The sequence below is a fragment of the Oncorhynchus masou genome, chromosome 19 (genome assembly GCF_036934945.1).
Source record: "Oncorhynchus masou masou isolate Uvic2021 chromosome 19, UVic_Omas_1.1, whole genome shotgun sequence".
NCBI classification, from domain to species: domain Eukaryota; kingdom Metazoa; phylum Chordata; class Actinopteri; order Salmoniformes; family Salmonidae; genus Oncorhynchus; species Oncorhynchus masou.
In genome coordinates this window covers 7292295-7316041 of record NC_088230.1, presented here as the reverse complement: position 1 = coordinate 7316041, position 23747 = coordinate 7292295, and the positions used below count along the sequence as shown (strand labels likewise).

At 42.0% G+C, this 23747-nt stretch overlaps 1 protein-coding gene across 1 annotated transcript in view; it reads right to left on the bottom strand.

Annotated features, from left to right (window-relative positions):
- LOC135505748 (actin-binding protein WASF1-like) overlaps window positions 1-23747 on the bottom strand; it is a 198272-nt gene that overhangs the window by 25039 nt on the left and 149486 nt on the right. Inside the window, 2 exon segments of the mRNA XM_064924836.1 lie at window positions 1595-1712; window positions 12173-12326. Of these exon segments, the coding sequence (XP_064780908.1) occupies window positions 1595-1712; window positions 12173-12326 (272 nt within the window).

Here is a 23747-nt window from a genome sequence, read left to right as displayed (position 1 = left end):
GAAACTGGAAACACTTATCTCCCTCACTAGCTTTAAGCACCAACTGTCAGAGCAGCTCACAGATTACTGCACCTGTACATAGCCCACCTACATTTTAGCCCAAACAACTACCTCTTCCCTACTGTATTTAATTTTATTTAATTATTTTGCTCCTTTGCACCCCATTATTTTTATTCCTACTTTGCACATTCTCCCATTGCAAATCTACCATTCCAGTGTTTTACTTGCTATATTGTATTTATTTTGCCACCATGGCCTTTTTTGCCTTTACCTCCCTTATCTCACCTCATTTGCTCACATCGTATATAGACTTGTTGATACTGTATTATTGACTGTATGTTTGTTTTACTCCATGTGTAACTCTGTGTCGTTGTATGTGTCGAACTGCTTTGCTTTATCTTGGCCAGGTCGCAATTGTAAATGAGAACTTGTTCTCAACTTGCCTACCTGGTTAAATAAAGGTGAAATAAAAAATAAAATAAAAATACTGTAATGGCTGCCAGTGTATTGTGGTGCAGCGAAAATAGTGCTTCATAACTCCACTGGCCTTTTCTGAGACTGGTATCTGGCCTCAACTCCCCACCATCCTAACTCAAATACTCTGTTCACACCAAATAAGGCCTATTAAATACTGTATCTATCTATATATTGTTCTGTGAGCCATTTTTGTATACAATTTCTGTATTTCCAGTCTTTCTCTAAATACATAGTGGTGTGACTGTTACTGTCCCCTGTTCTCTGACTGTGAGTCTTGTGACTGAACCCTTCATCATCACCACCACAAAAACCCAAACCTCAACTTTTATATCCCCAAACCTCTCTGGCAGGGTTCCCTCATTGGTTGGTTGTGCTTGAAAATCTAATCACGTTGGGCTCCGAAAGGATGGTTATGATGAAGAGAGGGCTATGGCCCGCCACTCAAATATGGAGACACAAGCTGGTGCTGAGTAGCGTCGTAGGGAGCCCCAGGGGCTATGGGCGGGAGACTCCTCCATCTGCACAGGAGCTGAATGCTCTGTAATTTAGGGACTGTGGGGGGGGGGGGGGGGACAAAGGCTCCCTCATGATTGTGTGTGTGTGTGTGTGCGTGTGTGTAAATCTCACTGAGTATACACAATGTTCTCGCTAATGGGAGCATTTGTGTGTACAGTATGGGTGTGTGTGTCTATGAGGGACCCCACATGAGAACAATTGTGTGTACGGTATGTGGGTGTATGCATATGTGTGTGTATACAGTTTGAGTGTGTGTCTCTCTCAGGACAAACATAGGCTCCCCCATGAGGTGCAGGGGCAGAGAGAGGGCAGATGTAAACATTAATTAGAGTAAAAAACTAGACAACAGAGAACCACTGTGTATCCTTCCCTCCCTAATAATAGAGGCAATTCTAATCCGAGAACAGTTCCAATATTGGGCTCATAATGGCTGAGATTAAACCTGTAATAGGGAAAGCTGATCTGACATTAGTTAGGGTCCAAAAGCTACTTAGTGACACAGCACCTCAGCTAAGGATCAATGTGCAAACAACACCACGCTGAATCCTACAATAAGAAGACAGGATGCTGGTGATGGCCCGGCCCACTGGCCCTTCCTTACCTTCTGTTTCCTCTTCTCTTTCCTTTTATCCTCCGTGTCCTGCAGCATCTTCTCTCTCCACAGGTCAAAGAAGTAGGAGGGGTTTGTGTAGAACTTCAGCCCCTCCTTACCATCATCCCTGTAGGAGCAGTAGGAAACCAGAGTTAACCATAGTCACTGATTTGTGGTCAGTCTTGCTGATCCTAGATCTGCTACTCAGAGCGTTGCGAACCAGAGATGGCTGATGAGGGTCAAATTTGACCTCTCTCTTTTTATCTTTTCATTTGTCTTTTTATTTCACCCTATCTTCACCCTTAACCAGGAATAATCCAACTAGAAGGAGGAAATTATCACTTCAAAAAAAAACACACATATACCCTGCCACCCTCATGCACACATTTGTCCATCATATCATATCAACATGGGAATGCGATGTGCCCAAGAAGCACAAATAGCCACATTGACTCTCTCCCCTTCTCTTACACATTCTAGTCGGTGACACCACCAAAAGGTGCTGAACTAATTGCCATATATTCTACCATAACATCATACTTGTTTCTCCATTAACCCCCTGAGCCACCTATAGAGTTTAGAGGGTTACATAACCCATAATGCACCTCTTCTTCCTAGCTACCATGGAGTGTTCGGTGACGAAAGGGAATGATTGTGAGAGAGGGATAACAAGAGGAAGAGTTAACATGAAAAGAAAGAACATCAGAAGGAGATGAGGACGTTTAATGATATGCAACAACATGGGGAAGGATGTCAGGAGTGTGACAGAGTGGTAGGGTGTGTGTGTATTATGTGTATCTTGTGTGTGTGTGTGTGTGTGTGTGTGTGTCTGTGTGTCTGTGTGCATGTATGTGTGTGTGTGTGTGTGTGTGTGTGTGTGTGTGTGTGTGTGTGTGTGTGTGTGTGTGTGTGTGTGTGTGTGTGTGTGTGTGTGTGTGTGTGTGTGTGTGTGTGTGTGTGTGTGTGTGTGTGTGTGTGTGTGTGTGTGTGTGTGTGTGTGAGAGAGAGAAAATGCTGTTCCGACTGAGTACTATGCGTGTTTATATTGTGTGTGTGTGTTTGACAGGGCAGCAGCAGCTGGATCTGAAGAATAACAGCCTGAGGTGAAGCAGACAGACCTCTGGTGAGAAGTTCAGGAGCGAAAGAAAAATAAAATAAGAAAGAGGGGGCATGGAAGGAAAGAGAGGACAGAAACTCAAAAAGTGGTCCAGAAGTCCTTCAGAAGTCGACAGAGTCAGAAGTATTGAGACACAGAGGGGTCAGAGAGCATGCTGAGTAGAGGTGTCTGTCTGTATGCAGTCCCATAGCAACAGGTAGTCTAGTATTTAGAGCATTGGGCCAGTAACCAAAAGGTTGCTGGATCAAATCCTGAGCTGACAAGGTAAAAATCTGTCATTCTGCCCCTGAACAAGGCAGTTAACCCACTGTTCCCCGGTAGGCCATCATTGTAAATAAGAATTTGTTCTTATCTGACTTGCCTAGTTAAATAAATAAAAATAGCGATATCTACAGCTGCTTCTCAGCATAGACCAGTTCAACAGCCGACATCTATCCTAGAGAAGGCAGATACTGAGCCGTACAGCTATTAAACCCACACTATTAAACTGAGAACCCAGACAAATAAAAGGCCCCGGACCATTTGCTGTGGTTTCATTATGGATTATTTATCTCCAGCTGGCTCTCTGAATTTAATTTATCATAATTAACAGTAAACATTGCACTCACAAAAGTTCCAAAATAATAAAGACAGTTAAAATGTCATATTATGTCTATATGTTATGTACTTGAGTGAAGACCCAAAAGCGGTTTAACAGAAACAGAGTTCTTTTAATGAAAAAACAGGAATGGCATAGATCCTCTTCCGACGTTGTCAATGGCACAATAGACTACCCGCAGAGAGGGCGACAAATGAAACATAAAGTCCCTCTGATGAATAGCTGGGTAGCGGCGACAGGCTGCAGGTCGCTCTGGGTCGGTGCGGGTCACAGAGGAACGGTGGTAGCTGATCACACGTAGCATATGATTAACTGGACACGGTGCAAACAAAAGATAGTTAGTAGTGTACAGGATGCACCTGCCAGGCAGACTCCGACAGGATAGGACTAGGAGGAAGCAAATGAGACGATAGCTTGCTTCTGGCATGAGAAACACAAACGAGAATCTGACACCGAAAGTAGCAGGAACAGAGAGAGAAATAGAGACCTAATCAGAGGGAAAAATGGGAACAGGTGGGGAAAGGGTTAGTTAGGGGAGATGAGGAACAGCTGGAGAAGGAGAGAAAGAGAAGGTAACCTAATAAGACCAGCAGAGAGAGACAGAGTGAAGAGAAAGGACAGGAACAGACATAATAAGACATGACACTATATACAGTGTTGTAATGATTAATAAATAGTCAAAGTACAAAAGGGAAAATAAATAAACCTAAATAGAGATTGTATTTACAATAGTGTTTGTTCTTTACTGGTTGCCCTTTTCTTGTGACAACAGGTCACAAATCTTGCTGCTGTGATTACACACTGTGGTATTTCACCCAGTAGATATGTGAGTTTATCAAAATTGGATTAGTTTTTTCAAATTCTTTGTGGTTCCGTGTAATCTGAGGGAAATATGTTTCTCTAATATGGTCATACATTTGGCAGGAGGAAGAGCAGCTCGGGGGCGGAACAATCTAACTTAACCTACTTTATGGAACTTTTTACAACAAACGTCTCTTTCTAATACAATATTGTAACTTTCTATGTGAAAATGCAGAGAAATAAGCAACCAAAGGACAATAAATCCACATCGGAGGCCTACTCCCCACCAAACAACGAGACAGACATGGTGGAAGGCACAGGTAACAATGTGACACTTACAGAACTTAGGATTCTAAGGCTATTAGAATCTTAAGGCTACTATTGCTGAACTGGACACCAACATCGAGAGCACCATTTTTATGGTTGCTTCGCAGGGCCAGAGTATTGTAGACCTTGAGAAAGCTTCTGAATTCAACGCTGGTAGGATTGACGAGTTAGAGAAGCTATGCACGTCCTTGCAGGATAGTGTGCAGATGCTTTCTGTGAAAGTGGTCGACCTGGAGGGCCGATCCAGACTTCATAACCTTTGCGTTGATGGTCTGGCAGAGGGGGTGGAGGCTGGCTCTCGCCCCATCCAACTTCTTTGCCAAGCTATTGAGAGATGCAATGGGATCGGATGTTTTGGCTTCGGATCCCCAGCTGGACCGTGCACATCCCGCCCTTGTCCCAGTGCCTGGTCCGGGCCAACGTCCTCGCCCAGTAATCATCTGTTGTCACAGTTTCAAGACCAAGGATCTTATCCTGCGCGAGGCTCGGATGAGGGGTAACCTGTTACATAAAGGACACCCCTTCCGTGTCTATGAGGATTATGCGCCCGACGTGGCAAAACATCACGCCGGCGACAGAGATGTCATGACCAAACTCTATCTTCGCCCAGCCTTGCTCTTCCCTGCAAGACTCAGAATTACCCCTCCTTACGGTGAGAAGATTTGTCTCTCCTCGGTTTTGGACGCAGAGAAGTTTATCCGGGAATATACACCAATCCCCCATATGGGTTAGAGCACCTTGTCATTGTGTGTTAGGGTCTGCTCATGGACTCGAAACCATACTATACCAGAACGGGTGAAACCTTATTAAACTGTCTCAGCAAGGGCTACCGAATATTTAAGACTGCGAGCCGACCAATGGAGGGCGGTCAGAGCTCTTTATTTAACATTAATTTCACTTTCATTCCGGCTAGACGACTGACCTGTTGTTGGAGTTCAGAGATGCCTGTTTGGGTGGCCTTCCAGGTTTGATCATTGACACTTTCGGATGGATATTCTTATATTCCCCCATTTTTGTTTTGTTTCTTTCTTTCTCGTACATAATTCTTATTACCATACCATTTATTTTTTGCTTGCAGGGGACTGGGGGTGATGGTTGGGCAAACGCAGATACCCCTTTTTTAGGTGACCAAATACTTATTTTCCACCATAATTTGCAAATAAATTCATAAAAATCCTACAATGTGATTTTCTGGATTTTTCTCATTTTGTCAGTCATAGTTGAAGTGTTGATGTGTTTGTATATATATATATATGTATATATATATATATATATATATATATATATATATGTGTGTTTATGTGTATATATATGTATATGTACGTGTACTGCTGTCTATGTCGGTTGCTGATAAATATTGGGGAAAGTAGGGGGACAGGGTGGAGAGTAAAGGTGCTTACCGGGGGGAGGGGTTGGTTGGATACTGCTCGGGGGTAGGTGCTACATATGCTGATCGTGATGGCTTGGTGCGCTTTCTTACCTTTTTATCAAGTTACATGTTATGCAGGCCACCATAGGAACTACAAACGAGAGGAGGGCGGTGCTTAAATTCACTTCCTGGAATGTCAAGCGTTTAAACAAACCAATTAAGAGAGGCAAGGTCCTAGCCCACTTGAAAGCACTCTCATCTGATAATATATTTTTTGCAAGAATCCCATCTGAATAACAATTCTCATAGCAAACTTAAATGTAGGTGGGTGGGGCAAGTGTATCACTAACTTCTCTGCCAAAACGAGAGGCACAGCGATTCTGATACGGAAAGGAATTCCCTTTCTACATAAAACCACTATTGCAGATAAAGAGGCTCGTTATGTGATCGTAATAGGAGAGATCCACTCTATTTCCGTAACTCTACTAGATATCTATGGGCCAAACATTGATAACCCCTCTTTTTTCCAAAAGAGTCCTGATTCCAGATATCTCCCATACTAACCTGGTCATTGGAGGGGACCTTAACTGTGTGCTAGACCAATATTTGGATAGATCCTCTACCCGGCGAACCCCTACCTCCTATTCAAGCGAATTTTTGAATACCTTCATAAAATAATTCTAACCTATTTGATATATGGAGGATCTCTAATCCTATGGGTAGGGTATACTCCTTTTACTCTCATGTTCACAATGTTTATACTCAAATTGACTAATTTTTGGTTGATGCGAAATTACTCCCATATACCTGTAATTTGAGGAGTCATGATATTATAATCTCCGACCACAGTCCATTCACCTTGTCCTTGGGATTGGGTGACATTGTACCAAACGAGAGGATCTGGAGGTTGAATCCTCAGCTCCTCACAGAACCAACATTTTGTGAACATCTAAAGACCAAATTACATTTTTCTTTGATACCAACGACAACACAGAGACTTCCTCAGTATTATTGTGGGAAACACTGAAGGCTTATTTTAGAGGCTGTATCATCTCCTTTCAGGCTGCCAGGACTAGGCAAAACAGAGGAAAATTGGGTAGAATTGGAGGGACAAATTCTGGATAGGGAGAATGCTAGACATCCATCTATGGAGAAACATTAAAAAATGACCTCTTTAAAATTTGAATATAATCAGATTCTCTCAGCTAAAATTGCTAAATCTTCACAAAAATATTTTGAGTTTGGTGACAAACCACACAAATTACTCGTCAGACAACTTCGAAAAAATGTGAGTGACTGAATGGTTCACAAAGTTAAATCTGCATCTGGGAAATTACTCTCTTCCCCCAAAGACATCAATGACAGATTCTGTCAGTTTTATGAGACTCTATATACATCTAAAGCGGATCCTAACCCCTTAATTATGCAAAACCTTTTGGAGGACTGTAAATCTTCCTGCCCTGAACCAGGAAGATTCCAACTTCCAGAATAAGGAAATATCTCTTGAAGAAATTTGAGAAACAATTAAATCTCTAAAGAGTGGCAAGACATCGGGCCCATATGGATACCCTGGTGAATTCTATAAAACATTCAGCAACATGCTCTCTCCCTACCTGCACAAAATGTTGGTTCAGGCCAATGATGATGGAGCACTCCCACCTACTTTGGATGAGGCGTTCATTACAGTTATACATAAGAAGGGTAAAGATCCGGAAGAGGTAAGGTCATACAGACCAATATCTCTCCTTAATACAGACCAAAAGATTTTAGCAAAAATTCTGGCTAACAGGCTTAGCATTTCAATTGGAAAATTGGTCCATTCGGACCAGACCGGCTTTATCCCTAACAGAAACTCATTCTTCAATATCAGTCGCCTCTTCAACATAATTTATTCTCAGGTTACCTAACGTGGACCCTGCTGTTATATCTCTTGATGCCGAAAAGGCCTTTCACCATGTTGAGTGGTCCTAACTATTCAAGGTCCTACAGAAATGTAATATTGGAGATGGGTTCATAAATTGCATCCAGCTGTGCAAGAATATTCACTAACCAATCATTGTCGCCCCAATTTAACCTTTATAGAGGGTTAAGGCAGGGTTGTGCGCTGTCACCTATGCTCTTCGCCCTAATTATTGAACCTCTCACTCAGGCGTTCAGATCTCATGCAGCAATACATGGCTATAATACTAAAGATACTGTAAATAAGATTTCCCTATACGCAGATGACATTCTCCTCTATGTAACAGAACCTCAAGCTAGTATTCCAGCTATTCTTGATGTGGTTAATTTGTTTGGTACCTTCTCAGGATACAGAATCAATTGGAACAAGAGCGAATTAATGCCCATACGGTTGCAAAACACCTCTTGGCTAGAACATCTTCCAGTTAAGCTATCTTCAGAAAAAATGTACCTAACTAGGAATTGTAGTTACCAAACAATACTCCTCATTAGTTAAAGAGAATTTCCCATCTCTGATGCAAAAACTCAAGGCAAACACACAATTTTGGAGAACTCTCCAAATTTCTTTGCTCGGAAGAATTAATGCAATTTAAATGGTCTTCCTCCCACAACTTCTCTACCTATACCAGAACATCCCAGTATTCATACCTAAGTCCTTTCATAAACAAATAACATAAAACACACAGGATAGGTAAAAAAACGCCTCTGTAAATCCAAAATCCTTCGCTATTGTCGCTGTGATTTTGCCGCCTGTCAATCTGGAGATGTCACTTTATCGTAACAATCCTTTTATACATAGCACAGTCCAAAATTAAAGTCCACTTTGATCTTAGACCAATATCATTCATGCTCCCTGTTGCCAGGAATCCCTCCTTTGCCCCCTCTAACCTTGATTACACCTTTGAGTGATGGGTAGAGCTAGGGATAAGTATCATAGGGGATCTATATATAGAAGGGACTTTGCCTCCTTTGAGTTGCTGAGGGAAACTTATAATCTTCCCAGAAGTAACTTTTTCAGATACCTACAAATTAGAGACTATGTTAGAAAACACCTTTGCAACATTTGGGAATGCTAAACCTTCCATGTTTGATGGGTGTATAAAAATATGCACCACCTCAGACAAACTGATATCTCATCTATATGATGTTTTAGATCTGTTAGCATACCTTCTACAGATGCCATTAAGGCAAAATGGGAGGAAGAACTAGGGACTGACATTTCGGTGGCAGACTGGGAAGATAGCTTGGAGTATATCCACACCTGCTCCATTAACTCCAGACATCGCCTCATACAATTCAAGGTATTACACAGATTACACTATTCCAAAACTAAACTGCATAAACTGAACTAGATTTTGATAATTAGAGGGTATCAGAAAAATTATGCTCTGCTCTGTATGCATTATTTTGTGTTTTATGCTGTAAACAAATTCTGCATGCAGAGTCTCAATTTGGTGTTTGTCCCATTTTGTGAATTCTTGTTTGGTGAGCGGACCCCAGACCTCACAAGCATAAAGTGCAATGGGTTCTATTTTTAGCCAGTTCCTAATGGGTATGTCAAATTTAATGTTCCTTATGATGGCATAGAAGGCCCTTCTTGCCTTGCCTCTCAGATGAAGTTACCTGTGGCGCTGATGTTTAGGCCAAGGTATGTATAGTTTTTGGTTTGCTCTAGGGCAACGGTGTCTAGATGGAATTTGCATTCGTGGTTCCTGCAACTGTACATTTTTTGGAATACCATTATTTTTGTCTTACTGAGATTTACTGTCAAGGCCCAGGTCTGACAGAATCTGTGTATAAGATCTAGGTGTCGCTGTAGGCCCTCCTTGGTTGGGGACAGAAGCACCAGATCATCAGCAAATAGACATTTGACTTCAGATTCTAGTAGGGTGAGGCCCGGTGCTGCAGACTGTTCTAGTGCCTTCGCCAATTCGTTGATATATATGTTGAAGAGGGTGTGGCTTAAGCTGCATCCTTGTCTCACCCCCTGGCCCTGTGGAAAGAAATGTGTATGTTTTTTGCCAATTTTAACCGTGTACAAGGATTTTATAACGTTGTATGTTTTTCCCTCAACACCACTTTTAATACATTTGTATAGCAAATGCCAAATTGAGTCAAAAGCTTTGGTGGGCAGAAGGGGCGTTGGTCTGATATGGGGGGTGGTATATGGGTGTGGCCAGGGTTTGCTTGAGGTGGTCTTAGCTGGTTGGGGTGTGGCTGATGGTGCTGTGGTCTGGGTGTAGGTCCTCTTGGTGTGGGTTCTCTCGGTGCAGGTCCTTCGAGACGGGGTCTTGCATGTCTGGGAGGGTCTCCAGCTGGTTTGGGTGGGGTGTCCGTTGCTCTGTTGCTCCTGTGTGAGGTGCTGGGGCTACGGTTAAGGGTGACATCCTTCAGGGTCCTGGCAAAAGTTGGGATTGCTGCCTTGTAGAGATGGACCTGGTCGTAAAGGCTGTTCAAGTCCAGGGTGGACTGGTGGTCCAGGTACACATTAGGTTTTGAGGCACAGTCTATTTGAGGCACAGCCTATTGTTTAGGAACCAGAGTTTAGCCACTTTGTGTTTGGAAAAAGTTAATCCTCTTGAATGAATTTGCCATTTGAGTCAATGAGGAGCACAATCTCTGGCTTTTGTGTGTCTTCAGTAGATGTGGGGCGGTTGTCAGTAGGGCTATCGTGGGACCTGATAGGAGGGCTGTTAGGAGGGGGTGGAGTCTGTTGGGTTGGTGAGTCCTGTGTTGTCTGTCACATTGTGGTGTTGAGGTTGTGGTTCAGGTATGAGGTGGGCTGTTCTGCTGACTTGTTTGGGGGAAGTGTCCTGCTCTCTGTCACACCTCAGCTTTTTGACATTGTCCTTCAGTGCCATGTGTGCCTCTAAGTTCTCTCAACTCAGTCCATAAAGCAGCCAGTTCTCTCAGACAGCCATCCATCTCCACCTTCTGCCCTCCGGGTCTTGTTGGGGTGGGGGGGGTTGTTGTTGTGCTGGTCTGTTTGGTGGGCTTGTTCTGTCTGGATTGGGTAGACTAGCTCTCCAGGGAGATGGATGAGCAGTGCAGTTGTGGGACCTGGGTATGTTCAGTGCTGGGGGGGGGGGGGGTTTCCTCATCTGCAGGACAGTTTGAAGAGGTGTGATCAGACTCACCTAGGATGAGGGAGTCATCACAGAGAGAGAGCTTTTCCTGCAGTGCCCTCTCTTTGATCCCATAAAAGTCTTGCTGGAACTGCATGGGGATGCCCTGCACCATTACTGTCCCAGACTTGTACGCATTAACAGAGGTTGTTTCAATTTCCCTCAATGTCTAGTATTCTGAGTTTCCACCCTGGGCCAATACCCTCTCTCTTGAGTCCCATGCCAGTCCCATGTCCCATGCCAGGGGATGGTCTGCGTGGAAAATTAAGTTGCTTACATTCCACTCTTTGTAGCAGTCAGCAAATAGTGTCTCTGGATTGTACTTATCCTTGCAGGATTATTTTTTATATCCATTGGGATCTGTATTGTAATGACCTCTGGACAGGGCTACGCTGTGAAACTCTACTGCCATTGTTGGGCTCAAGGGTTTTCACACATCTGACTTCACACTTCAGTGCTAATTGAAGGTTCCATCAGGTCTGTCCTAGCATCTTGGTAGCTTAGTATACGTATTTACTTAGCTTTATATAACAAAATTACTTTGATATGATTGTATTTTAGTTTTTGGCTTCAGAAGTAGCTCCAGACGGAATATTACTCACTCAGTTTTGTGTTGGATGGTATTTCCAGGTTCCGCTGTGTTTCTTCTGCAGGTTTAGGTTTGTTATAAGTTTTTTATTGATGGTGCTTGCAGTAATAGTCTATTAGGGTCATTTTGTCCAAAATCAAGATTTTAGGTATGGAATTTTGATTTGGATTGAAGGTTTTAATGTTGAGGTTAGTATCCTCTACATTTATCCAACTCTAATTCTATCTCTTTTGCAGAAGCCACTTCCTCTCTCTCGCATTCATGTTCTCTCCCTCTTGGCTGCAACCTGAGCTAACAGCCAAGACAGACAGTGTGAAGATACACAAACGCATCGATAAGGATACACACACATTCACATGTCTGCAGGGGAGTGTACACACACGCGCATGCACATACACACAAACGGAGAGCCATGTAAGCAAACATGTAACAGTATAAACATCCACCAGGCAGATTTCCCTCTCAGGTCAAAGCCGCTATTAGCCTGGTAGTATTTGCTTGGGGTGATCAATAATGCAGTGGTTGCATCTGTAGTGTTATCCCACACAGACACACTAAGATTCTAACCAATGGGCCATGATTTTGAAGAGGTTCTTACCAATGACATCATGGTATGTTTATGGGCTGTTCAGGTGCTGACTAATAAGGTATCAGGTTGTAATAACATTACCCAATCTGGGGTGTGGTTGCTGTGATGCTGACCTGTAGGGTGTGAGGATGTTGAGGGGTGGTGGCTGCTCGCAGAGGTCAAACGTCTCCTGCAGGGGGATGGGCAGCGACTGGCGGGAAAACAGCTGCTGGTCCTGGATGGTGGAGCTCCTAAATGCCTTCCTCATAGTAATGTCCTGGAGAGATACTGGTGAGAAGGAAAGAAAGAAAGAGAGAGAGGCAGTCATGCAGAATAACAGCTCCTGACCTTTTGGTTGATAAAGGTGAGATGAACAAGATGAAATTACAAAAACATATATAAGTAATCAAATTGTACAACTGAAGATCAACACAAGAGGAAAAGATTGACAGTGTGAGTTAAAAAAGCGATCTTAAAGTGGAACTGACAGCATTTTAGCAACATTAACTGAAATCTTATTGCAATCTGTTCATATACTGTACACCCCCAGGAATAATATGACACTTTAAAAAAAACTAAAATCTGACAAGCGAGCACTTAGGCCATTTTCACAAATTTTTAGAATGTTTGTGAATTACGTAAGCTAAAGGCATTTGTGAAAATCCTATAGCAATATAGAGTGTGAAAGCAGCTGTGTGTTTGGTCAATTAATAGACAAGGCAGGAAATAAAACCTAATAAAAACATCTTTACAGTCCTATTGATCAAACAACGATGAAAAGCTAGGCTAACTGTTCCCTTATAAAAATGCAACATTTCTGCAAACTAAATAGTGTGCCAGAAGTTTGAAAATGTTTTGTCATGAGTGGTGAATCTGCGGCAAACCAACAATAATATGTATTGCCACCAGTGGTAAACAGTTTACCAGAAACCGTTTCTGGTGAACACATGAGTTCCAAGAGCAGTAATTCTGACCATTGATGACCAATCAACCAAAATCTTTGAAAATGCAATCCAAGCTATCAAGCTAGCTACAACACCTACCAAAGTTGTCCGGTGTCTAACTTGCTAATTAAACTTCCTAATAAACTTCAACATTTTATCAGCTAAATTATGCCTAGTTAGCAATGTCATGTTTCATGGGATAGATAGAAACACATTTAGTTGATACCAGTTTCATTCTATCAGCACCACTGACCGACTGGCTGGCACTTACCTAGCTAATGTTATCTATCATATTTTTGCACAATTCATGTGATAAGAAGCTCGCTGACTAATTTGCCTAAACACATATTTTTAGGTGAATACATTGCTGTCTTTTAATACCAATATGCATGTCAATATGCTAGTGTCACAGTTCCGTATCATGTTAGCTAGCACAACTGCTAAGGTAGCTAGCTAGCTACCAGAACAGAACTTCACTTTTGCTGATGGATACCCATCCCCTACCCGTGGATAGGACTATAACGAGCATGCTCCCAACGCTAACTTGTTGTCGCGGAATATAAGTACATTTACAGATTTTGTTGACTTTTGCCTAGCTAACTATGCCAGAGTCTGTAACGGTGGCTAGCTAACGTTAGTTAGCTAGCTAAGTCTGACACTTCTTCTGGACTGTCTCGGACACTGTTTCACTTGTTAGCCAACGTTAGATAAGTTAGCTGACTAGCTAAGTTACAATACCTAGATTTACCTATTCTCCATCTGGGTTCATTTAACCAAGCTATTTGGCAGGCTTATCTCATGCTTGCATGGTGATTGATTGAGTTAGCTAGAGTTACTGTACTGGTTTATGTCTGGAACCGAAGTTTGTGTCCCGGATTCCTGTTAAGTAGCAGTTAGCTGCGAGCCATCATGAAAATGGAGCAGACTAATGTGTGATATTTCTTCCTCACAACAATGAAGATAAGGTGGAACTGGAAAATGGACAGGGATTCAAGCAGCTTAGGGAAGAGATCCTCCAACTGTTAGCTTGGTTGCGAGAAAAGGATAACCTGCTTTCTAAGTATACCGATCTTGCTGTAACCCAGGCAAATTGAATCTCAGTTTTAAGATTTTGGCTTTCCTATAATCTGTGGACCGCTCAAGGTCCACTGTCATCCAAGAGCTCGTATCAATGACATCAACTCCCTTCTGCCCACGGTTCTGGCCAATTACTATATTAAAACCATTGTCACTCATGTAGGTTTTAACGACGATCTGAGGCACTGAGGGAGAACTACAAACTAAAACACGCTCGCTAGCACAGGGAAGAGAATAATTATCTCTGATCCCCTCCAGTGCTAACAAATGGGTATGGAACGTTTCAGCCAAACCTTTGCCCTTAACGAGTACCTGAAGAAAGTTTGCAACGACAGGAATGTCTCTTTTTGTGACAACTTTGATTTGCTGTACCTTCTAATAGAGACAGGATTCACCCTAGCCGCACGGGTCACAGGATTATTTCCAGTAACATTGCAAACGGTTTTAGTAACTGACAAATAGGGTCTGTTAGTGTGCCAGTTCTCCCTGTCAGAAGGACATGATATCAACTGCTGTAGAAATGGCACTATGGTTATTGTGAGTAAGTGACTTTATACAAACTGTCATCTCCTACCATGCTGATAGATTGGAGACTGTCTGAAAATGTAGTTGTAAGGTTAATCATTTGGTTGTTGTTCCATTGGTTACCTTGAGGCAGATGCCACAGGGTAGAGCGGCCCACACTCATTGAATATGGCACTTTTAAAAGTTAGAGCAATCTCAAGTAAAACCTTTCTCAAGAATGACCTCATTACTGAGCGCAAAGTTGATTGCATGTTTCTCACTGAAACATGGCTGTCATCAGACTGTATTGCCGGTCTAATTGAAGTATCCCCCGGACTACAGCTTTTCATACTCTTTCAGAAAAGAGAAAAAGGGTGGGGGGACAGCCTCTATTTCCACTAATGCTCTCAACTGTAAGGACATTGCATTTGGCGACTTTGGGTCTTTTGAGCATCATGCTGTACTGTTTAAATGTCAGCCACCAATGCTGGCCATAACCCTGTACAGGCCACCAAAGCACTGCCCCACTTTCTTCATTGACTTATCTGAACTATTATCTATTGTCCTTGAGAACTATGATAAAATCATTGTGTTGGGCGATTTTAATATTCATGTTGACAAAGAGACGGACTCCAAGGCCATTGAATTTATGAATCTTTTGAGCTCTATGGACTTTATCCAACATGCTACTGGGCCCACCCATAACCACGGCCATACTCAGGACCTGGTTATTACCAAGGGGCTTTATGTTGACATATCCTCTATTGTAGATGTTGCTTAATCTGATCACCACTGTGGATTTTTTACTACCTTGTTGCCCATAGCACAGGGTAATACTGAATGCATTATTAAGAAACACCATCTTAGTTGCTACAGATTTTATTGAGTGTATGAACAATACTTCACCACCTATTCTGCCTTCCTCTTGTGGTGATATGTTCATAACTTTAACAGCAAATTACTGGAGCTATGGTATCAATGGTTGCCCTTAAAGTTGAAAAAGGCCACATCCAAACGGAGAGCCCCTTGGATGAGTGAGGAAACTAATAAATTAAAGATAAATTGCAGAAAGGAAGAGCGGAAGTGGAGAAAGTCAAAGTTACAGGTCCATTATGATATTCTGAGAGAGCAACTTGGCATACTGTATATAACAAGGCAATTAGAAATGCCAGACAGGCTAAATTTTCTAACTTGATCACTATTAATCAGAATAATTCGAGAGTGCTCTTCTCGACCGTTGATGGCCTGATAAATCCTACCCCCGCAAACCTATGTGAACTTTCCTCCACATCTAAATGTGATGAGTTTGCAGCATATTTCAGAGACATTAGCTGGGTAACAGTCAAGCAAGACCTGGTGAGAAGTTGGATGATATGTGCCCTAGCTTACCAGGTAAGTGATATGACAACTTAAGCCTTCTACCTGCCTTCCTGATCTTAACCCCACCACCTTCAAAACAGTTTAATTACATATCTGAAACAGCTAAATTATTTGCCAACTGTGATTTAAAAAAAATCCAATCTGTTTTTTTTTGTGCCCAGCACAGAGACAGCCTTAGTTAAAATAGTACATTATTTTAGAGCCAACACAGATGCGAAACAGCTCTCTGTCCTCTTAGATTTAAGTGCTGCATTTGACACTGTTGACCATGATGTCCTTCTGGACATACTGGAGAGGTGGTTTGGCTTCTCCGGTCCAGTTCTAAATTGGTTTAGGACCTATTTAATCAGTCAAGAGTTTTTTTGTCACCCTTGTTGAACATAACTCAGAAAAAATACAGATCATATGTTGGGCTCCACAAGGTTTGATTTTGGGTCCAGTACTGTTCAGTTTATATGTTGCCCCTTTGCAGCATTATTTAAATACTTATATAAATCAAGACAAGACTGAGGAACTTATTGTTGGAGCCAAAGCACAGACAGAGAATCTATCCGCACATTTTAATTACTGGACAATAAAGATAAAACAACAGGTAAAAAACCAAGGTGTTATTTTAGATTCTGAACTAAATTTCGAATCACACATTAGGAATGTGACCAAAATAGCTTTTTACCACCTGAGGAACATTACTAAGGTGCGGCCATTTCTCTCTCGGGCTGACAGAGGGACTCATCCATGCTTTTATTACAAGCAGGCTGGACTACTTTAATGCTCTCCTTTCTGGTCTACCCAAGAACGCCATTGGTCGACGACAAGCCTGCAGAATTCTGCAGCACGGGTGCTGACCAAGACCAGAGAGCACACATTACACCGGTTTTAAGGTCTCTGCACTGGCTGCCTGTGAGTTTTAGAATACATTTTATGATTATACTATTGGTTTTTAAATCAATCCACGACTGTGCACCTCAATACATGTCAGACATGCTTTTAAGTTATGTACCCAGTATGTCCCGCAGGTCCTCTAGCACTGGTATTTTAACTATCCCAAAGGCCTGTGACGAAGAGGCATGGAGAGACAGCCTTTAGTTATAATGCCCCCAGCCTCTGGAAAAGCCTGCCAGAGAACCTGAGGGGGGCATATTTAAAAGAGATCTGAAACACATATTTTTTTTTACCCCTTTTCCTCCCCAATTTCGTGGTATCCAATTAGTAGCTACTATCTTGTCTCATCGCTACCGTACGGGCTCGGGAGAGACAAAGGTTGAAAGTCATGCGTCCTCCGATTCACAACCCAACCAAGCCGCACTGCTTCTTAACACAGCGCCATCCAACCCGGAAGCCAGCCGCACCAATGTGTCGGAGGAAACACAGTGCACCTGGCAACCTTGGTTAGCGCGCACTGCGCCCAGCCCGCCACAGGAGTCGCTGGTAAGCGATGAGACAAGGATTTCCCTACCGGCCAAACCCTGCCTAACCCAGGCGACGCTATGCCAATTGTGTGTCGCCCCACAGACCTCCCGGTCGCGGCCGGTTACGACAGAGCCTAGGCGCGAACCCAGAGTCTCTGGTGGCACAGCTGGCGCTGCAGTACAGCGCCCTTAACCACGAAACACATCTTTTTAGCTTTGCTTTTCATTAGAATGCTTTTTGGTTGAGAGTAGGGCATTCCAGTCATTCCAATAAATGCTACACCCCTTGAATAGGACTTGGAAATATGGAAGTATAGATTAGCCAAATAATTTTACCTGGACATAACCCCAAAACGAAGGATGTATTAGCCGGCACTACTCTGTTGTTTATGATCTTATTATCATGGAGGACTGATTGGGTTAATTGATTCGAGTTAAAAAAATCTGTGGTCATGGAATGGCATGCTTTGAGCACTACTGAAAAGTGCTATTTACATGTGAAAAATCTATGCAATATGCTGCATTTGCTATAGGCCAATTGTTAACCTTTTTGTTGGTGACACTTTGATTTCTTGATAATATTCAGCTCTTTAGAGGGCAAATCCACAGATGAAACAATAACAAAATGGTCGCCCCGCCTCTGTTTTGGTAAAAAGCTGAGAGATGGGCCTGGAGAAATGTAACCGTTCTCAGATTAATAAACAGAACTATGGATGCAAGGACTCACCATCCATGATATCACATTTATTGTTTAACCATGTTTTTGAAAATTTTTCTTAAAGTAATGATGGACTGTCATTTCTCTTTTGCTTATTTGAGCTGTTCTTGCCATAATATTGACTTTCATCAAATAGGGCTATCTTCTGCTAACCACCCCAACCTTGTCACAACACAACTGATTGGCTCAAACGCATTAAGAAGGAAAGACATTTCACGCATTAATTTAAGAAGGCTTACCTGTTAATTGAAATGCATTCCAGGTGACTACCTCATGAAGCTGGTTGAGGGAATGCCAAGAGTGTGCAAAGCTGTCATCAAGGTAAAGTGTGGCTACTCTGAAGAATCTAAAATATAAGTAATATTTTGATTTGATTAACACTTTTTTTGTTACTACATGATTCCATATGTATTATTTCATAGTTTTGATGTCTTCACTATTATTCTATAAAGTAGAAGATATTAAAAACAAAGAAAAACCCTTGAATGAGTGTGTTCAAACTTTTGACTGGTACTGTATATATAGTCCAAAAATGTAGCAACTACAGATTGCCCCTTTAAGTAAAAGGCCTATAAGGCCTATGGATTTGTTTTTTATTAGTATGAATTAGATTGAGCTTTAAAAACTCCACCTTCATTCCATGCGCTGGGATTCGCACTATGCAGAGCGCATAGTGTCCACTGGTTTCAAAAACAATGATTGATAGCAGTTTCAACTTCTTCAATTCAACCATTATTGGGTTGAAATACACATTTAGATTTGTGAACTACCATCCACAGCAACCACAATCCTTAAGGCGCAAACAGCGAAATGAGAGAGCAGCAGTGTGACTCACATCAATGCACTATGTAGATATCAATAATAAGTGCTATTCGTATCGCTGTAGACTACACCACTGTTGTCATCCTTACCTCCAAGCGTGTATAAAAATTGGATAGTCTTTGGATGCCGACAGCAGAATCACCATTGGAAGACATATACAAAAGTATATTCCTGCTTTTTTCTCGCAATCCATCAAACCCATTGTGTGTGTCATTATAGTGGTCTCTGACTTGTAATCAGACTCGCTCAGTTGGAAAAATCTTAAATTTACGCCCTTTTTCAATGCTGATTTGAATGTCATTGAGTAAACAGAGGACTGTCAACATTTTTTCCTTTTTGATGAGTGCTTTTTAGTTCTACAGTTTGTGTCATTATTTTGTTTTATATCTTGTTTGTGGTGAAGTACATATTTCAGCTTTTATTTTAATTGTTTTTTATTTGTTTTTTTCCCCTTCCTGTAAAGCACATTGTGCAATACACAGTTGAAGTCAGAAGTTAACATACACTTAGGTTGGAGTCATTAAAACGAGTTTTTCAAACACTCCACAAATTTCTTGTTAATTAACAAACTATTTTTTTGGCATGTTTACAGACAGATTATTTCACTTAAAATTAATTGTATCACAAATCCAGTGGGTCAGAAGTTTACATACACTAAGTTGACTGTGCCTTTAAACAGCTTGGAAAATCCAGAAAAGGATGGCATGGCTTTAGAAGCTTCTGATAGGCTAATCAATATAATTTGAGTCAATTGTGTACCTGTGGATGTATTTAAAGGCCTACCTTCAAACTCAGTGCCTCTTTGTTTGGCATCATGGGAAAATCAAAAGAAATCAGCCAAGACCTCAGAAAAAAACTTGTAGATCTTCGCAAGTCTGGTTCATCCTTGGGAGCAAATTCCAAATGCCTGAAGGTACCACGTTCATCTTTACAAAAAATAGTATGCAAGTATAAACACCATGGGCCCATTCAGCCATCATACCGCTCAGGAAGGAGACTCGTTCTGTCTCTTCGAGATGATCGTACTTTGGCAAAGGGGGAGCTTGCAAGCCAAAGAACACCATCCCAACCGTGAAGCATGGGGGTGGCAGCATCATGTTGTGGGGGTGCTTTGCTGCAGGAGGGACTGGTGCACTTCACAAAATAGATTTTATCATGAGGAAAGAAAATTATGTGGATATATATTGAAGCAACATCTCAAGACATCAGTCAGGAAGTTAAAGCTTGGTCGCAAATGGGTCTTCCAAAGGAACAATGACCCCAAGCGTACTTCCAAAGCTGTGGCAAAATGGCTTAAGGACAACAAAGTCAAGGTATTGGAGTGGCCATCACAAAGCCCTGACCTCAATCCCATAGAAAATGTGTGGGCAGAACTGAAAAAGCGTGTGCGAGCAAGGAGGCCTACCAACCTGACTCAGTTACCCAACTTTTTGTGGGAAGCTTGTGAAAGGCTACCCGATACTTTTTTACATTTTTGGTAGCAATGCTACCAAATACTAATTGAGTGTATGTAAACTTCTGACCCAGTGAGAATGAGATGAAAGAAATAAAAGCGGAAATAAATCATTCTCCCTACTATTATTCTGAGATTAAATGTCAGGAATTGTGAAAAACTGAGTTTAAATGTATTTGGCTAAGGTGTATGTAAACTTCTGACTTCAACTGTAGCTGACAACTTCTTAACTTTAGCTAATATGTATTCATTATTACAGTAAAATAAACTCACAACAAGATCATTAGTAACAAATGAATGGCAAGCTAATTACAGAAAATAGCTTACGGTTGTGAGTGTGATGAAATAAAAGCAGGGCATTTTACACTCGTTGACCTAACGTTATATCCTAATTTGACTATGGTGCAGGTCATATGTTTCTTCACATTACCGTCTTTGGTAAACACACAATCAAATAAAATCTATGTTGATTTATCACATTAACACGATACAGAAAGTGTAAACGGTACAGTGAAATGGTACTGTCACGACGACTTCTACCGAAGGTAACTCCTCTCTCTGTTCGGGCGGCGCTCGGTGGTCAGCGTCGCCGGTTTACTAGCCACCACCGATCCCTTTTTCCTTTTCTGTTTGTTTTGTCTGTGATTCTTTTTCACACCTGGTTTCATTTGCGTTAATTTCTGTGTGTATAAGGGTAACCTGTTGCCTGCCTTAGTTTGTGCGGGATTAGACTTTTGTGTATTTGAGTGTCGGAACTGTGTTTGTTCTTCCGTGCGTTTGCACAAGTTCTCAGTATCGAGAGCTTAGTTTGTATTTTCGACTGCCATTTTTGTGATGGTGGACTGTCTGATTAAAACACGCTTCTCAGGCATCCCTGCTCTCCTGCGCCTGACTCCTACACCTCTCACCTAGACGCGCGTTATCACAAGTACCTTGCATAGTGGTGTCTTTTGTTTAGACACGTAGATAGTTAGCTAGCTAGCTAAACAATGAACCATACACCCAACTCATAACGTTACTACCCTGCATGAATCTGCAGGTAGCTAACCAACCAGATTCAATGTTAGGTAGCTAGCTAACATTAGGCTGTAACTAGCAATGCAATTGGCTCTAAGATACAAATAATATTACCACACAGATCATACACGTAATGTTAGCTAGCGAGCCAGTACGCTTTAACTTGCAATGAAAATTACTTTCTGACAAAATTAGTAATGTATAATATCTAAAAATGTAGCTAGCTAGACTCTCTTACCTGTTTCTCCCTCTCTTTCACAGATGTCATGGCTGCCCTTAGCTTTAAGATGTAATCCAGAGACAGGTGTTTTATACAAAAGCATTTTGTCTGTTCTCTTTTCGACTCCCTTCGCATATTTACAATCAAACAACATAATTCTCATACTCTTCCTCCACCGGGCATTCCACTGATTTCATAACTCTTTCCTCCAGATAGTGGACAGCAACAATTTTGCAGTCCTTTATGATATCTTTAAAAAAATCTGTTTTTAGAAAGGAATACCTACACATACTGAGCAGCCATTTGTTATAGACAGAAGTGTGCTACAAGGCAGACCAATCTGAACTCATCTCTCAGAATGTCCAGCCCATCCATTATCTCAGCCAATCATGGCTAGCGGGAAGATGTAACAATTTTATTTGTATTTACAAATGCCATACAAGTTCGTTATTAAGGCACATGAAAGTTCACATGAAAGTGAAAGTTCACATGTTCCAGAAGACATTTCACAAAAATGATGTATACGTTCAAATGCCTCTCCTGCAGAGTGGTGACACAAGACCTCCGCCAAGTTTCCTGAAACGAGTCACATATTGGGAAGAGTCTCACAAGCATTAGAAACAGCATTGGGTGTGAATACGGTGGGAACATGTGGATCTGAGCAAGTGTGATGTCATTAATGTTTGTGGATATGTATGTACAGTGGGGCAAAAAAGTATTTTGTAAGCCACCAATTGTGCAAGTTCTCCCACTTAAAAAGATGAGAGAGGCATGTCATTTTCATCATAGGTACACTTCAACTATGACAGACAAAATGAGAAAAAAAAATCAAGAAAATCACATTGTAGGATTTTTTATGAATTTATTTGCATTCCAAAATCTGTTACTCATAACTGCACACTCATTATTCCACATTATTCCATCCAATTTGTGACAGATTCTAAAATCTGCGTAAAACAATATGCACATTTTCCCACCGGAGATGTTTCCAGCAAATGTACTTTTTGTGTTTAAAAGGCTGTGAGTGATGACATAATGCACTTAAAAAATTACTTTTGCCTTCAAATTCCATCGCATTTTCAACTCTACTGATGGTTTTGTCACAAACTGTTGCATTGTAGCAAATGTGCCTACTATGGTCTTAGCACATGCGCTCCAGCCGACAGCTCACACATACAGTGGTGGTAGGCTATCAACATTGAGATTATTATGAGTAAGAGTGATATTATTTGTATATCAAATGCCAGCCAAGTATCAATCATCGTGCCACTAGAATAAAACCTTTAATATTTATTGGAAATGAGCATCAAGTTGATCACCTTGCACATTCAACATCCTGTGAAGTTCATCAACATTTAATTAATCTGTAGCACATGTGTCACGCCTTGGTCTTAGTATTTTGTGTTTTCGTTAATTAGTTGGTCAGGCCAGGGTGTGACATGGGTTTATGTTGTTGTATTTCGTAGTGGGGTTTTTTAGTTATTGGTCAGCCAGACTCTTCCAGATCTGCCAGTCAGCCAGACACTTCCAGATCTGCCAGTCAGCCAGACTCTTCCAGATCTGCCAGTCAGCCAGACTCTTCCAGATCTGCCAGTCAGCCAGACTCTTCCAGATCTGCCAGTCAACCAGACTCTTCCAGATCTGCCAGTCAACCAGACTCTTCCAGATCTGCCAGTCAACCAGACTCTTCCAGATCTGCCAGTCAACCAGACTCTTCCAGATCTGCTAGTCAACCAGACTCTTCCAGATCCGCTAGTCAACCAGACTCTTCCAGATCCGCCAGTCAGCCAGGATCTGCCGGATTCAACTGCCTGGCTGGGCTTCATCTCAGTACTGGGCTTTCTCTCAGTACTGGGCTGCCCCTCAGTCCCGAGCTGCCCCTCAGTCCGGAGCTGCCCCTCAGTCCCGAGCTGCCCCTCAGTCCCGAGCTGCCTCAGTCCCGAGCTGCCCCTCAGTCACGAGCTGCTCCTCAGTTCAGTGGGGTTCTGGGTGAGGACTATTAGGCCATGGTCGGCGGTGAGGGTGGATCATCCCAGGACGCGAAGGGGAGGAACTATGACATTTATGGAGTAGGGTCCACGTCCCGAGCCGGAACCGCCACCATGGACAGACGCCCACCCGGACCCTCCCTATGGTTTTGAGGTGCGTCCGGGAGTCCGCACCTT